Here is a 16,178-nt window from a genome sequence, read left to right on the forward strand (position 1 = left end):
ACTCACTCACTCACTCCAGCAGTCCAAGTCATGACTAGAACAAAGGTGGAATAAGTGAAAAATCCCATCTTGCATCATTATTATCACCACAGTCATGACATTTGTTAAAGTTCCACAATGTTATAAGCCAAGACAGAGATGACAGACTTGTCCTTTAATGAGTTTACAATCCCTCTGGGGAAGTGCAGGATCAGAGTAGTTCAGAGTTAAGAGGGACTTGGTGGCAACTGAGTTCCACTCACAGCTGACCATGAATCCTCTCTACAACAGACCAGAATTCAGCCTTTGCTTGAATGACCAATATATGTCTGGGGAGGGAGGGGGACCCATCCACTTAGAGATAACTTGAATTATGACCAGGTTTTTCCTTCAATCAAACCTATATCTTCCTCTGCAACTTAGGTCAAATATTTCCTTCTAGCTCAAACACTTAGGGTCAAAAAAGCTCAAGTCTGCCCTCTTCCACGTTCCATCTCTTCAAGTATGTGAATACAATTATTGTGTCCCTTCCCCTCCCCCAATTTCCAGACCAAACATCCTTGACCTTCAACTGATTGTCATATGAATGAAGCAAGAACCCAAGATTCTTTATCATCACGTCTGCTTGATTTTGGACAATCCAATGTCTTTCTTAAAATGTCATGTCCAGAAACGATCACCAAATTCCAGATTTAATCTGGAGTGCAGTGGGGCTATCCTCCCCTATTCCTGAGTACTATGGTTCTCTTAATGAAGGTTAAGACTTAGCACATGGCATATTTCTCACTCTCACTGAGGAAACCAGTGGGTGGAGCAGAGAAAAGTCTGAACCAAAGAATCAGGAAGGTCCAAGCTCTCATATTGCCCAAGACACTAACTACTCTCTTCCAGTCCCCCTTAATGCCAATGGCTCCTTTCTGTTGATTATTTCCAGTTTATCTTGTCTAGGCCTTGTTTATACAGAATTGTTTACACGTTGTCTCTGCCATTAGACTGAGGACTCCTGGAGAGCAGGGGCTATGTTTTATCTTTCCCTAGTACCTGGCACACAGTAGGTATTTAACAAATGTTTGTTGACTGACTGGACAAGTCATTGACCCTGGAAACATTACTTTACCTCTTCTCTGTCTCAATTTCTTCTTCTGTAAAACGAGGGTTATAATAGCACCTATTTAAGGTTGTTGTGATGGTCAAATAACATAATCTGGGTAAAGCACCTGGTAAAAATATTTCCGTATCTATGTATATTATATGTATAATACACACATATATATATATATATAACATGCACACATTTATATCATTGCATAAATTTGTAAACCATATATACATACATATATAATTACATAAATGTTAACTATTATCATCATCATCACTATTATAAACCACTGAGTTTGTATTCCACTGAAACTCCCAAATCTTTCTCCAGTGGCCTGCTAAATGGCCCCACTTCCCCCGTCTTGTCCGTGTGGAGCTGATTTCTGAGCCAACACATAATACTTTCCCCTTATCCCTAAAAATTTCCATCTCAGCTTCAACAGAAAGATCTAGCTTGGCAAGATCCTTTGGAGCCCGCTTCAGTCTTTAAATTCATAATGAGCCTGTGACTCCCCCCACCCCACACACACACACTCCCTCCCTCTCTCAGTACTAGATTGCTATGTAGGCCTGTGGTCCATTCATTCTCCTATCATGTCACTGACTCTTCCTGAGTTTGTGGTCCATCAAACCAACACAGAACCTATCGGTGATACATGGCCACAGAAGGCAGCTTATGACCAGTAATGGATACAACCTAAAAGTTTAACAATTGAGTCCAAAAAAGAGAGGACTCAGTCTCTATTCAATGCCTCCCTCAGTCTCCAGAAACATGACCACAGCCCGACTGTCCTGGCTAGCATAAGCCCAGACCTTTAGAACCAGAAGGGACCTTGGAGAACATGTAGTAATCCAACACCTTCATTGGATAGAGGAAGGAACTGAAGCCCAAAAAGGCAGATGGGAACTGACTTGCCCAAGGTCACCCAGAGAGGAAGAGGTGGGATTGATTCTGTGCAACCCAAGTCCTATCTGTCCAAACACCAATGTTCCTTTCTCTCCTACACCATGCTGCCCGTCATCATGGCCATCAAGTCTTTTGCTCCTTTGTAGTCACCAACTTATAGAACCCTCATTGCTTGTGTGTTCTTCCAGAGAGAATGTGGTGCATTCCAAATCATCCCAGGTTGTTACCAGAAGAGTTCTGATGGAGTTAGAAGGATTGGGTCAATGGCAAGAGATGAACTACAGCTTCAAGTCAATAAGCATGTAGTGATTACAATGTCCCTGGCACACAGGGAAAGAAAGACAATGCTAAAAACAGTCCCTGCTCACTCTCTTTTGTTCTAGGCTCATGATGCAGGACAAGTCAGCACCCTGGAGGCCATCTATTACAAACACCTCATTTTCACAGATGAAGAAACTGAGACCCAATAAGTTAGGTAACTTGCCCACGGTCACACCCAGGGAGTAGAGTTGGAAGAACAGGGATTTGGAGGAACTTCTAAGGTCCCTATATTAATCACCCCATTTTGGTTGAAAAATAAAAGCAACGAATTTGGAGTCAGGAGACCTCACTTAGAGCCCAGGAGACCTCACTTAGAGCCCAGGACTCTGTTAGGAACTTGTTATGCACCTTGAACCAGCCAATTCCTGGGTCTGGGTTTCTTTCTAAAATGAAAGATGGCTCCAGATGACCCCTCAACCTCTCCGTTCCCTTACGGCTCGAACATTCTACCAGTCAAGGGAGATGATGACAGTTCCCACTTCAGTGTAAGAGGTGTTTCCAGCACTCCCATGTTACAGTCCCACTTTTCTTTGGTACTGAGCATGGAAAAGTGAGAATTAAACCTCCTGCGTATTAAGGAAGAAAGGGGGTACAGCATAGAGGCAATCAATGTAGCTCTAGCTGATTCTACAGGTCACAGCCCCACCTCCCCCTAAAAAATGCCTTGCTCCCAACTTCAAACATGGCTGGCATAGTCAAGCATGTAAGTAGAGGGCTCCAGGCTAGTAGGGAGAGGCATCACTAGATGTGGGACCAGGGATGAGCACAGAAGGGAGGAATAGGAAGCCTTGAAAATAAAAAAAAAAAAAAGAAGGAAATGGTATATAGATCTATTAAGACAGACTATTTTAAGGTTTTATTTTGTTTTTCCTTGGGTTCATTTTCACTATTCTCAATTCAAAATTGTTCCACTCATGAACAATTTGATTCTACCCCGTTGGAGATTCCATTTCACAGGAGCTGAGGATTTTCATTAATGCCAAGTGTGCTGGATGCATATGACAATAACCATGGTTCTTATAAATGCCAATGGATGACTGTTGCTAAAATCTCTCCTCTTTGGTCCAAGACAGAAAGAAATCTTAAAGATCTATATAAATCTTATCTTAGGGGTGGGGGTAGTGTCATACCACATACCACATAGAGGCTGTGTATTGAAACCAATCTAACAATGTTGCCCTAAATATCTGGCCTACTGGGCTACCTGTGTTCCAGAAACTCACCAGCAATTAGCCTGACTGTTCTATCGTGGCCAGTAGGGTTTATGACGATAGGGAGAACAATTAGGAAGGCCAGATTGTACTCCTAACAAGAATCACCGAAGTTAAAGTGACCTATTCCCTGTTCCTCATATGTAGCATCCCATCTCCCCTTTCCAGGTCTTTGCACACACTGGACTCCAGACGTGACATGCCTTCCCTCCTTGCTCCTGCCTCTTATAATCAATCACTGTTGCCCTTCCAGCTGCTCAGCTCAGAGACAGAGCCGATTGTTTCATGAGCCCTTTCCTTTTTCTCCCCAGCTGTTGGTGCTTCATCCTAAAATCAGTACAGATTCATTTTACATTTCCTTATACAATCAATCAATCAATAATGCTAGGGATACAGAAGCAAAAAGCAGTCCATCTCCCCTGATAGAATAGTAGCTCCCAAGAGGGGAGGGAATTTTATTTTTGCCTCTGTATGCCTGACACCCTTGACCCACATGACTGTGCAATCCTGGGCAGGTCACTTAACCCCTCTGTGCTCTAATACACTCCCTAAAAACAGAAGCTGCAGAGCAGCCCCAACCCTCACTGGTGGGGGTAGTTTCCTCATCCTGTGACATCCCAGGTCTGGTCCCTATCTCTATTCCAGCACAGTGCCAAACTGAGAGTAGTTACTTAGGAAATGCTTGCTGATTGACTTTTGCCCAGGTCTATTCTCCAAGACTCGAGTATGAGCTCCTTCTAGGCAGGACCACCCCTCCTGGTGGCACCTAGCATGCTATGAGAGTCAGAAGGAGCTTTACACATCCTCTAGCCCAGGCCCCTCATTTTAGGAAAGAAGAAGCTAAGGCTCCCGGGGAAGGGCCTTGCCCCCGTTACATACTATGCCACATCTTGACCTGGGTGTATGGTAGGTACATCCCAAGTGGAGCTCGTTAGCCTTCCCTCAAGCCCTCCCCTACTTCCAGACACCCTTATTATCATGGAGGGTGACACGGTCCTCCCAGACACCCAGATCATCCTCAACTACTCCCTCAGCCAATCTAAGGCCCATTGCTCACCTTCAACACCACCCCCCAGCACCGAGGTGCAGGGGCTCAGCACCTTAAGCCTCTATTATTGCAACAGCCCCTTCCAGTCCGTTCTCCACTCAGCTATCAAAGGGATCTTCCCAAGTACAGTTCTGACCACGTGACACAGTCCTGCCCCCCCCCCCAACACACACTCACTTAATAAGTTGTAGTGGCCTCGAATAAATCTAATTCACTAACAAGTCGAGACATCACCCCGCGAAGCCATTGGTTCTCTCAGAAAACCAAGGACTAACAACAATGCCCCCTATAACTTCCAAGATGAATTATAAAATTCCTCTGTTTTGATCCTCTCTCCCCACCCCCACCACTACACCCACTTGTCCACTCTTCTTACACCATACACCCCTCCACACACACACCCCTCCTCCCTCCCTCCTTCTCTCATCTCTCTGTCTGTCTCTCTCTCCCTCTCCCTCTCCCTCTCTCTGTCTTTGATATACCTCCAACAAGATAATCCAATCCATCTCTGGCCTCTGAGAAATTTTTCTGACTTTCTCTTATGCCTGGAATTCTCTCCCTCCTCATCTCTGACTTCATTGACTTCCTTCAAGTTCCAATTAAAATACTGGATGTCTACACAGGGGTTGGCAAGCATGCCCTCTGGTCTGATTTTTTGCATGGTCTGGGAGCTAAGAATGGTTTTTACAGTAAAGGTCCATTCTTACAGGGCTTAGTTCACTGACCCCTGGGTCGACTCCAAGAGCCATCTTTCCCAATCCTTAATTCTAGAGTCTTCCTTCCATTGATTATCTCCAATTTATCTTGCCTGTAGCTTGTCTCCCCCATTAGTCTGCAAATTCCTTGACAATAGGAAATATCTTGTCTTTTGGCACACAGGAGGCACTTAATAAATGATTACTGAATGACTAACAAAGCTAAGGAGTGAAGGGATCTGGCTGGGCTTTGAAGCCAGGGGCCTCTGACACCATATTCACTCCTCACCACACTCTGCTACAACATGCCCAACACTGCTCATCCCAGCCACCACCAGAGCTTCTTAGCACAGTGCTAGGCACCTCACTAAGGCCAAATGTAGATCACTCTTTGGCTAATCATTTTATTGAGTGAAAAAAAATGAATACAAAAGGATTTCCTCACCATTTACCACGCACTGGTCACTGCTCTGTGCAGGGGCTACAAAAACAAGCTGGTCAGAACCTTGCACTATCTGTTGTATTGCACTAATTAGTTTTTCATGAGATACAACCCCAGCTTCAATAGTTACTAGCTGTGGGACCTTGGGTAAGTCACTTTACCTCTGAGTTTTCTTGAAAGTGAAAGAAGATTGGATTGGAATTTTCGAATGCCTTTGTTGGAAGGACCTTCAGTGGCTATCTACTCAAACTGCCCACTCCTCGCTCTCCCCCCCCCAAAAAAAGGAATGCCTTCTATAACATGCCTTGTTGTTTAGTTGTGTCCAACTCTCCATGACCCCATTTGGGGTTCTCTTGACAAAGATACCGGAGTGGTTTGCCATTTCCTTCTCCAGTTCATTTTACATATGAGGAAACTGAGGCAAACAGGGTTAAGTGACTTACCCACAGTCATACAGCTAGTGTCTGATGCTGATTTGAACTCAAGACTATGAGTCTTCTTGACTCCAGGCCCAGCACTCTATGAAACATGGCACCACCTAGCTGCCCTTCTAGCAAGTGGTCAGCCAGGATTTGCCTGAAGAGCACCCATGAGGGGTGATGCTCCTGGGCAGCTCTTTCCCCTTTCCAAGAGCACTTTGGGTTCCATGGTCTTCCAGTTCAATGACTGAATGTCCATCTAGTTTCTCCAATAAGATCCCAAGCTCCTTGAAGGCAACAACTGTAACTCCGGCTTCTTGCTAAGTAAGCCTGCACAGTAGGTGCTTACTAAATATTAAAGACATTGAATGAATGAAGAAAGAGCTCCAGGTCTCACCGCCGTGTAGAGTAAGAGAATTATGCTGGTGCTGTCCTCCAGAGGTTACCTTCAACCTGCTCTGTGCAAAACTTGTTTATACAGAATTTTGGATTTGTCTGTTTTGTTAGCTTGTGAGTTCCCAGAGGATAAAAGTTGGGTTTTGCCTTTCCTTTCATCTCTAGCAGGGCCTATTACAGTGCCTGGAGGGTACATTGATGAGCTTGTTCCATGTTTTTCAGTTGTGTCAACTGGTTTTCTTGGCAAAGATTCAGCTCATTTTACAGAAGGGGAAACTGAGGCAAAGTGGGCAAAGTAACTTGCCCAGGATCACACAGCTAGATCACACATATCTGAGGTTGGATATGAACTCAGGTCTTCCTGACTCCAGGCTCAGCAATCTATCCCCTGCCTACCTAGCAGCACACAGGGTACATAGTAAATAATGTCTGTGGACTTGTCTCCCAAGAAGACAGAGAGAGATGAGAAGACATCACCATGCCCCATTCCTTTGCAGAGGAAGAGATTCCACAAATGTGGAATATTACATATAATATCAGATATTTTTCCATTTATTGATCAAGTTTTCCTAAATTTCTAATCTTTTGTTGTTGTTGTTGTTGCTGTTGTTTAATTCTTTATTAAAGGGCTGGATCTCTGGGAGGGAGGAGAGGAAGGGACACAGGAAGAAACTAGATAATGTAAGACAAAAAATATCATTTTTAAAAATTTAAATTGAATACATGCTTGTTGGTTGGTTGACTGTGAGATCATCAAAGACCAGAAAAAAATCTTGGAGAGATCATTCATTCTCAGTCACCCTTTTAATAAGGAAACTGAGACCCAGGGGTGCTTGCCCATGGCCAGCCCTTTCCAGATCTCTGGTTTGGGGTTTGATGTTCCTGAGAGTTTGGGAGGCCCTCCCTCCCATCCCCCCCCTCCCATCCCCCCCTCCCATCCCCCCCCTCCCATCCCCCCTCCCCCCCCCTCCCCCCCCCCCCCAGCCTTGAAGGGAGACTTGGATCAGGTTTTTGGCTTTATCCCCCAGCCTATCATTAGACAGTGTCTCTTGCTACCTAAGCAGCTCCACTCAATGACAGCTTCCTCAGGGCAATGGAGATGGGTAAGAGCAATTCATTTCAAAGAATTTTATTTCTAACCCTTTTTCTAAACAGGGAATGCAATGAACATACCAGCCTCATCGGGAAAACCTAGATCTCAAGTCTTATGGAAAATGGCTTCTCCAACTGTCTGACTCCATTATCGAGCATAAGGAACATGTCCTAAGAAAGCATGGTACGGAGAGAGGCCTGGTTTGTGTTCCCTCTCAATGGTCTAACTTCGTTATTAGCACCCTTAACCTTCTTCCTCTGCTGATGCTCCAAACACAACAGAAAAAAAAGCCAGGTCTATGGGGGTGGGGGGGCAGTTTTGTTCAGGAAATTTTTAATTACAATTTTTAAAATTCCAAATTCAATCAAGGACTAGCTTAACAGCAAAAGCCATTTAAATGCAAATTGACTTCAAAGGAAACTGATAACATAAAGTTTGGTAAAAACCCCACAAGATCTTTCCAATGCCAAGATGATGTCTATCAAGAAACAAGGCCCACCCTCCTAGCCTTACCAAACTATCCACCTGAAATATGGCACCTAGAAAGCCAGAGAAGATTCCATCCATAGGCATCCATATCAGACGAATCATAAGCAAGGCACAGACATGTCCTGGGCAAACCAGCCTTCTGGAAGCTGTCACAAAGCTCCACAATGTAAGTAACCAAAGCCACATGATTCTGAAGTCCATGTACAAATTCCACTATGGGGGGGAGGGGAATGCCAGCATTGGAAAATGGCATTAGACAAGGGAAAAGTACTTGTCTCCCAAACACTCTGGGAAGAAAGCAAGTGGCCTACCTATCCTGAAAGCCCAGAGACTTGTCTCACAAATAAAGCAGAGGGGGCCACTCCAGGACAAAGGCCAAGCCCCAGGAGGCCAGTTAGCACAAAGACTTCCCAAATGTGCTAGAATGAAGCCGGTTTGGAGGAGATAAAAAGCCATTTGGACCCAGACCCTATGGATTTTTGTTAAGGGTCTCCTTTTCAATGGCAAAGGCTTTTAAAACTACATTTGCTTCTGATCCCTACCTGAATTACAATGTGTCAGGATCTGATTTCACCTTTTGTCTGCTGAGGAGTGAGAAGTGCCCGCTGCAATCAGCTTCTCCAGAGACAAGTCCCAGCCAGCCAAAGGGAGTAGCCAGCAGCCCCCACATCTCCAGGGGCCCCCATTCTTCGAGGTGTAAAATAGCTTTCGAATCACCACTCCAGGTTCTGGGGGCATTGTTAACGGGGGACACTGTTGTGCAGGAAGACCGGTTGGTTCTTTGGCCTGAAATATTTTCCACCCAAATATTTATTTTACACAACAGGTCTTTTCCCCCCTGTTTTTAAACTCGCTTCCTCATAAAATTCCTTCATACTCAAGAACTTGGCCTGTCTCCGGCCAAAATCAAACGGTGCATCGGTGTAGAAAATGCAAACCGATTCTGAATCAGAAAGCCCTGCATCCCGGCTCTGCCAACTGTTAGACAAAAACAGGGGACTTGGGAAGGGGCTCACGGGATATTTATTCAGTTCTGCGTATGCTGGGCTTTGCAAATCCAGCCAAATTTACCTTTTCAACCACCCCTTCCCTTTCGGCATTCTTCCTCCACTCCCCCTTGAAAAAGTAAACCTCACTTGTCTTTGATTCAAGTTTAAAAGTCTGAAAATTGGCCTCAAGAAATGTGCTCTCCCCAAGGGGTGGAGAGAAAAAGGGAGGAGAAATCCTGTGGAAACCTGAGTCCCCAAATGATTCCAAACATCTCTCCCAGTGGGAGGTGCAGGCAAGAAATGAAATCAGAGACCTCCACCTAGGAGAGGAGAGCATTCCAGTAAACTCAGCCTGCCTCGGAAGGGCCCATTATTATTCTTAATGCTATGATTGTTGTCATTAATAACACATTACCGAACCGGCTGCACAGTATCCGATGGTTTGCAGCTAAAATGAATCTGAGCTTTCCCTTATTAACACAGACTGGGCCTCCCTGGCTAAGTACAAGAAAATAACCTCACCTAAGAGACGATAGCGATCTCGAAACTGGATTAGACTCATTATCTACTACGAAGCCACCACTACCATCACCATAATCAACAAACACAAGCAATTAGTCTGCAAAGTCCTCTTCCTCTCCTGAGTCAGAGGGAAGGAGGTCAACAGTCTGGGGTGAGTGAGAATCGGTCCTCACTCCGCCCAAACTACCCAAACAAAAACAAAATCCAAGTCACATCCTACACCCCGAGCTCAGCCCACAGCTCACCAAGGAAAGACTACATCCCAGCCCACAAGACTGGAAGCTAGAGCCTCCAGTGTCCCGGGCAAGGGATTAGCAAAACCCCCAGCTCCTTCCCTGATAGAGGGCTGGGAGACAGAGGTGCAGAAACCAGCTGCCCCCACCACTTACCAGCACACCTCTCTGGGCATTCTCCCAAATCCCAAGCAATCTTGCCCCCAGAGATCAGAATGCCAGGAGTGTTGGGGGGGGGGAAGTGTGGGGGCCCGTGGGGCCTCCTGAGGGGGGAAAGGAAGGGGGGCCGGGCTGCCCCGGGGTCGAGAAGACAAAGGAGAACTCGGAGTTTGCAGGAGAGTGAATGGGGAATAACTTTGTAGGGAGTTGGGGAGAGGGCTAACGAGAAGGGGGTGCGGAGCAAGGGGAGAAGTGTGCATGGCAAGGAGGGCTGTGCGAAGGGCAGAGAGGGCTTTGCTCGAAGAAGAAGGCTGGAGAGTTGGGGCGTGCGGTAGGAGAGAGGCGGGCGAGCAGCCTACCTGCATGGTGACGACCCCCAGCTCCTCGGCGGCTAACCTCCGCATCTGGCTGGCCAGCACTTGCGCTTCATCCAGGATGGAGAAGTCGGCGTCGGCCGCGCCGCCCAGCCGCCACAGCAGGGCCAGGCAGAGCAGCCAGAGCGGCGGCGGCGGCCCCCTGCCCCGGCCCCGGGCTCGGCCCCCGGCCCCGGCCCTGGAGGGCGCACCGCGGGCCCGGCCCGGGCAGCAGCAGCAGCAGTAGCCGCCGCCGGCGGCCAGCGGGGCCATGCTGGGCTGCCTCCCCCGGCTCACGGCTCCCGCTTCAGGAATGGAGCGGACGTGGGCTGGGCTAGCGGAGTGGAGGGGACGCCCGGGTCCTGCTCGGCTCTCACTCCGTACTCCCAGCGAAAGTTTGTGCGGGCCACTTCCCGGCGCCCGCCGAGGGCTCTCGGGAGCCGGGCGGCCACGGAGCAAGCCCAGCTACTGGGCAGGAGGCTCGGCGGCCGGCATCGCGCGGGCTCCGGAACGCCAGGGCGCGGGGGCTGGGGTGCTCAGGCTCGGAGAGCTGGCACGGGCCGGGGCTGTTCGGGGCCCCGGCTCTGCCTGCTAGCCCGTCCGATCGTCCGTCCGTCCGTCGGGCCGAGGCGGCGGTAGCTTCAGCTTCTTCCTGCCCGCAGCCCGGTGGCAGAGCCCGGGCGCTGCGAGGAGCCCCCGGTGGCGGCGGTGGCGAGGGGCGGACTGAGGGGACGGCCCCGGAGGAGGGGCGGCCGAGAGGAGGGGCAGCGGCGGGCGAGCAGGGGGCCGGGGCTGCGAGCTAACCCGAGGGAGATTGAGAGGAGGAGGGAAGTCACGGCGGCGGCCGGAGAAGGAAAAGGAGGAGGAGAAAAAGGGAAAGGAAGGGGAGGGCGGGGGCGTGGGCGGGGGCTGGGGAGCCCGCGGCTGGGGGAAAGGGAGGTGTCTGGTGCCACCCAGCTGCGCTCGGGCTCGGTGCACTTCCAAACTCAGAGCGCTGCCGGGATTTATGCCAAGAGACCTGAGAGAGAGAGAGAGAGAGAGAGCGGCGGGGAAATTCCCTCACTCCTTGACACCCCATCCCTCTCCATCCCCCGCTTCTCTCTCCCCTTAACAGCAGCAGAGATCCCTGGAGAATCAGTGTCCCTCCTTCTCATCCCCTCCATTCTTGATAGGAAACGTGCAGGCCCCTTGTCTACAGGGTCCCACACCAGGGTTGAGCCTCAGGGGACCCTCCGGCTTCTTCCCATTCCTCCGCCCCCAGTAAAGGAGAGCTTAGCCCAGTCAGGCGCTGTCCTAGCCACGATTCCGAGACTCGATTTCTGGTACCTTTCCTTACTGGGGCCCAAGGGAAGGGAGATGATGTGTTGAGTTCAGGGATTTGGAAGGAAAAAGGACAGTCACTCATACTTTGACTTCTCCCCCCCCCCCAACTTCCTTCTCCTTCCCTGCCTCCCCCTTTTAAAAACTGACCCTAATCTAGGTTGTTCCCTTTGAAAAAAGAGGAATCTTGGCCCAGTGGTTAGAGTCGGTCTGTCTCTGTGACCCAGAACAAGTTCTCTCAGTAGCAGAGAAGGTGCTAACTTCGTGGACTACAGAGAATTTCCTCTCATTGGAGTTCCCTATCTCAAGGAAATCTTAGGGACCAGTCTCGATCCCTGCGGAAATCAGCAGCAGCACAACCTGGTTTTGTGCAGCCTGTATATTAATGGAATCAATCAATAAATGCTTAATGCCTCTGTCCTGCCTACCCACTGAAATGTAGACCAGATCTGGCTTCATTTGGTAAGAGATGGGAGTTCCGTTTGGAGACCCAATGCTCTAGGAGGCATGAAACCGACTCATTACCCACACTTTACATAACTCTAAGTGGCCTTGCCATTTCGTAGATCAGACCAGCCTTTGATAACCTGGCTGCCAAGGCAAGGTTTCCTGGAAGAGACCGATAAAAATGGCCAAATTTTAAATGTCCTCACTGCTAGGACAGGTGGTCTGCTCCCCCTTGAGAATACTATAAGTAGAAACAAAAAAAGTGACAAAGGAAAAAAAAACAAATAAGTGGCTTGAAAAGAGTGTTTTTCAAAACACACACACACATACACACACAAATAGTGTTTTGCTTTTTAATGGGCCTGTGATTTTATTGGCATAGCCAGCTTCCAGTAGGGTACTTCCCTTGCCAATGCAGATCTGCATTGACTTTGCAACTTTGAGTCTTCAGAGTGTTGGTGGTAGTTATTGAAAGATTGACCACCTGCCTACGACCACACAAACAGTATGTGTCATAGACAGGACTCTAACCCAGGACTTTCTGGAAAAGAGGTTTTGTCATTGTCCCACACTTGTTGGCATGATGCTGTTGATACCTGAAAACAAAATGCTGTTTTCACACCATAGGACATCTCAGATAATTGGAAGATGCACATCTCCGCCTACTGCTCTAGAATGTCTTGGTTTGAAGTTTTACAAGGTCCTAGAGACTTGAGAAATAGTAGTAAGAATTTAGAAACTTGCTTATGTGTCCATCTCATCAAGTGACAAACATTTATTCGATTCTGTAATGTGACACATAATGAGAAAACATTGGAAAAAACCCTGAGGTTCGTAAAGACTGAAGGCAAAAGGAGAAGGAGGCCACAGAGGTTGAGGTGGAGAAATAACATCAAGGAAGCAACAAATGTGAGCTTGGACAGACTTTTGAGACATAGTGGAGGATAGAAGAGCTTGGTGTGCTATGGTCCTTGGGGTCAAGGAGAGCCAGACAGGACTGAACAATGGCAATGCACCAGACCCAGGACAGGCTCAAGGGATTTTCTCAGGGCACAAAAGCATCTTTGATCTCCATGTGGGTGGTCCATGTAGTGAACCCACGATGGCCAGCTTGTCCTGTGTCTGTGTCCTCCAACACATTTGCCACAGATTCTCTCAATGTTCTCCTGACCAATGAGACCCTTCAGCCGTTCACCTGGAAATACTTTGTTCTCAGCATCTTCTCTTCATAGCACAATTACTAGATGTTACCTTTTTCTCTTCTTCGGAATTCCTTGTTGGTTACATGGTGGGACTGTGTACGGTACTCATTTTTGCCTTTTCCTTGACTGTATTTCATGCTTTGCTGACATACAGCAACAATGTAATAAGTGAGTCCTGAAATGATAGAGCTTTGCTTTTAGGAGAAGCTTGACATCAGGCAAGGAGTTTTATAATGTTCCAAAGTCAATCCAGCCTGCTCTCTTCTTGGGAAACTTGGAGGCGATCTCCAGTCTTCCTGACGAATATCTGGCCCCTGGACCCACATGGTTCTGGAGGAGAAAGTGAGGCTGGTGACCTTGCCCAGCCCTCCATCATTCACATCAAAGTCAACTGCAAGGCACGTCATCATTTCCCTGATGTTATGGTCCTCTTCAAGAAGGAAGGACAAACCTCACAACAACAGGTGTCCACCTGTATTCTCTGTCTTAGATACGCATATCATGGGAATACTTTTTGGAGTCTCCATAAAAATGCACATTGAAATCTGGGCAATAGACATCACTTATCCACCTGTTCTCTCCTTTGTGATGGCCAAGTCAAACTCCTTTGACTAATTATGCATCTCTCTCTGTGTGATATTCTGAGGTTTTCATAATCAGCACAATGTCATCTGTCAAAAGGAGCATCTGGTAAACCTTGCCATCCACCGGGGAATCCCTCTTCAATTTGGACTCTGCACTGGATCCTCCCCATCGAAGTGACTAATGCCTTTGGCCAGTATGTATCTCCCCATTCTGCTCACCCCATGTTTGTTATCAGTGGGTCACTGAACCGGATTATTTCTGCTCTTATATCTTCCAAGGAAATATGGGTGATTTTGACCAAGAATGTTCCAAAGGGGGCAGGCTAGGTGGCGCAGTGAATAGAGTACCGGCCCTGGAGTCAGGAGATCCAGCCTCAGGCACTTAACACAAAACTAGCTGTGTGACCTTGGGCAAGTCACTTAACCCTATTCCTTACCTTCCTCCCCTCCAAAAAGTAAGAAAAAAATTAAAAAAAAAAGAATGTTCCAAAGGCCCCTTGTCAGATAAAAGCCTGTAAGGTAGCTTTTGTTCTAAAAAATCAATGCTTTGTTGTAACCAACATATAAGTGTACAATGCAATCTTATATTGTCTATACTTGAACTGGTTGATTATCACTTGTGAAAGCTCCTTGTTCACTACTAGTGTCCTCATCAAAAATGCCCCCAATTTATGTATAGATTGCTATCACAAAGATTCTGTATAATGAAAGAATAAATATATGGCTAGAAAGTGAGTGGCATTCTCTTGGCCACCTTTCTTCAGTATTAATAATGTTATCTGAGGTCCCCCCACCCCATGCTTTTAGTCTTTTCCCTATCCTGTATTTCAGTTCTTATGTGGTTTCCAGTATGGATCTCTGCTTTATATTCTTGGTCTAATACATCTGCCTTCCTCATCTTTGTTTTCTTTTGTATCATTTCTACCATTCTGTCTCCAGAAGCCCTTAGGGGACTGTGACATCAGGATACAAGTTTTGCTGTTCCATTATCCTTGATGGGAGAAATAATTTGTTCAAAGAGTTTTTGCAAATCTTTTCCAGTTTTCTTCTGTTTGTCCTCTTTCCATCTTCACTTAGCAGTACCCTTGGGAGGGCTTTGTTTCATTCAATATTTTGCCAAGTTTTCTTTAAACTGGTTTTCCTCTTCACTGATTCTCTCTGTTTTATGAAGTGATAACAATTATAATTGTCAATCACCCTTTTGGGTAGATGTTACAAAGACAAGAACGTATCCTAACCCAGAATTGTCTTTGGCAGTTATCTCTCCCCATCTGGCAAATCAGATACTTGCTGACTAAGAGGTTTTGGGGGGGTCTTTAGTTCTCTGTGTTATGATGTTTAATGTATATTTGTTGAACTTTTGCACAAAAGTATTATAGTCAGTGTTGATGCTGTGTCTGTTGTCCATTTCCTAGTTTTGATTTTCGATTTTTGTTAAAACAGTTCAAGATTAAGTTGTTTTGATTATTTGCCTTATTCTTGTTATTATTCTTTGTGTTTTTAAAATTAGTTTTGATCCTCGTTCTGATGAGTTAATAATCTAACTGTACACTGAATCAGGGATGATTCTCCCATCAATAATAAATCTTTTCCTATCTATAAAAATGTAATTTTTGCATTTCATGGTATTATTTGGTTCTCACTATATCCAATACCTTCCAATTCTTTGTTCTATGTATCTATAATATATGGAGTCTTTAGGCTTCTGTGTAATCTACAGATCTTTCTTTCTTCTTTATCAATCATTCTTGACCACAAATTTCTCCCTTCTCTCACCTTTTTCTACTTTTGCATTGCAATCACCAAATATAAAAATGTTATGTTGATTTGTTATGGAGGGCCTTATCATTATTGCTTCTAGAATTTCATTAACATTTCATGATATTGGTGCATTAACTGCAACCATGTTCATGGTGATATTTTTACAAATACTTATCATTAGTGTTGCAATATGCAATGACCAAATATCTCATGAAATAATGTTTCTTATTCCCTCTGGACATTCAATAAAACCCATTCTACCATCACTTTTCTTGGCTTCTCCAAGTAGAATGTGTGAATTGTCCTTCCATTTACCTGCAATTACCATTTTTCTTCTCATTGAATTTACAGCAAGAATGTGAAAATTGATACAACTCAGCTCCTTCAGCGGTATGTCCACTTAGTCGTTGGGCAATCTTCTCTCATTGGGAACACCATCAGTCAAATTCAAGTTTGTCGACAAGTCTAAATACTGTATGCTTCTTATTGCCCTCAGCTTTTCTCCCCCAC

At 46.3% G+C, this 16,178-nt stretch overlaps 1 protein-coding gene across 1 annotated transcript in view; it reads right to left on the reverse strand.

Annotated features, from left to right (window-relative positions):
• LOC138164897 (VWFA and cache domain-containing protein 1) overlaps window positions 1-10,509 on the reverse strand; it is a 244,300-nt gene extending 233,791 nt beyond the window's left edge. Inside the window, exon 1 of the mRNA XM_069092844.1 lies at window positions 10,361-10,509. Within this exon, the coding sequence (XP_068948945.1) occupies window positions 10,361-10,405 (45 nt within the window). The 5' untranslated portion in view covers window positions 10,406-10,509. The remainder of the gene's footprint in view (window positions 1-10,360) is intronic.
• Window positions 10,510-16,178: the final 5,669 nt, after the last annotated feature.

Source organism: Petaurus breviceps, unplaced genomic scaffold (genome assembly GCF_028583685.1).
Source record: "Petaurus breviceps papuanus isolate PSGF00001 unplaced genomic scaffold, PetGlider_PUasm1.0 207, whole genome shotgun sequence".
In the NCBI taxonomy this organism is placed as follows: domain Eukaryota; kingdom Metazoa; phylum Chordata; class Mammalia; order Diprotodontia; family Petauridae; genus Petaurus; species Petaurus breviceps.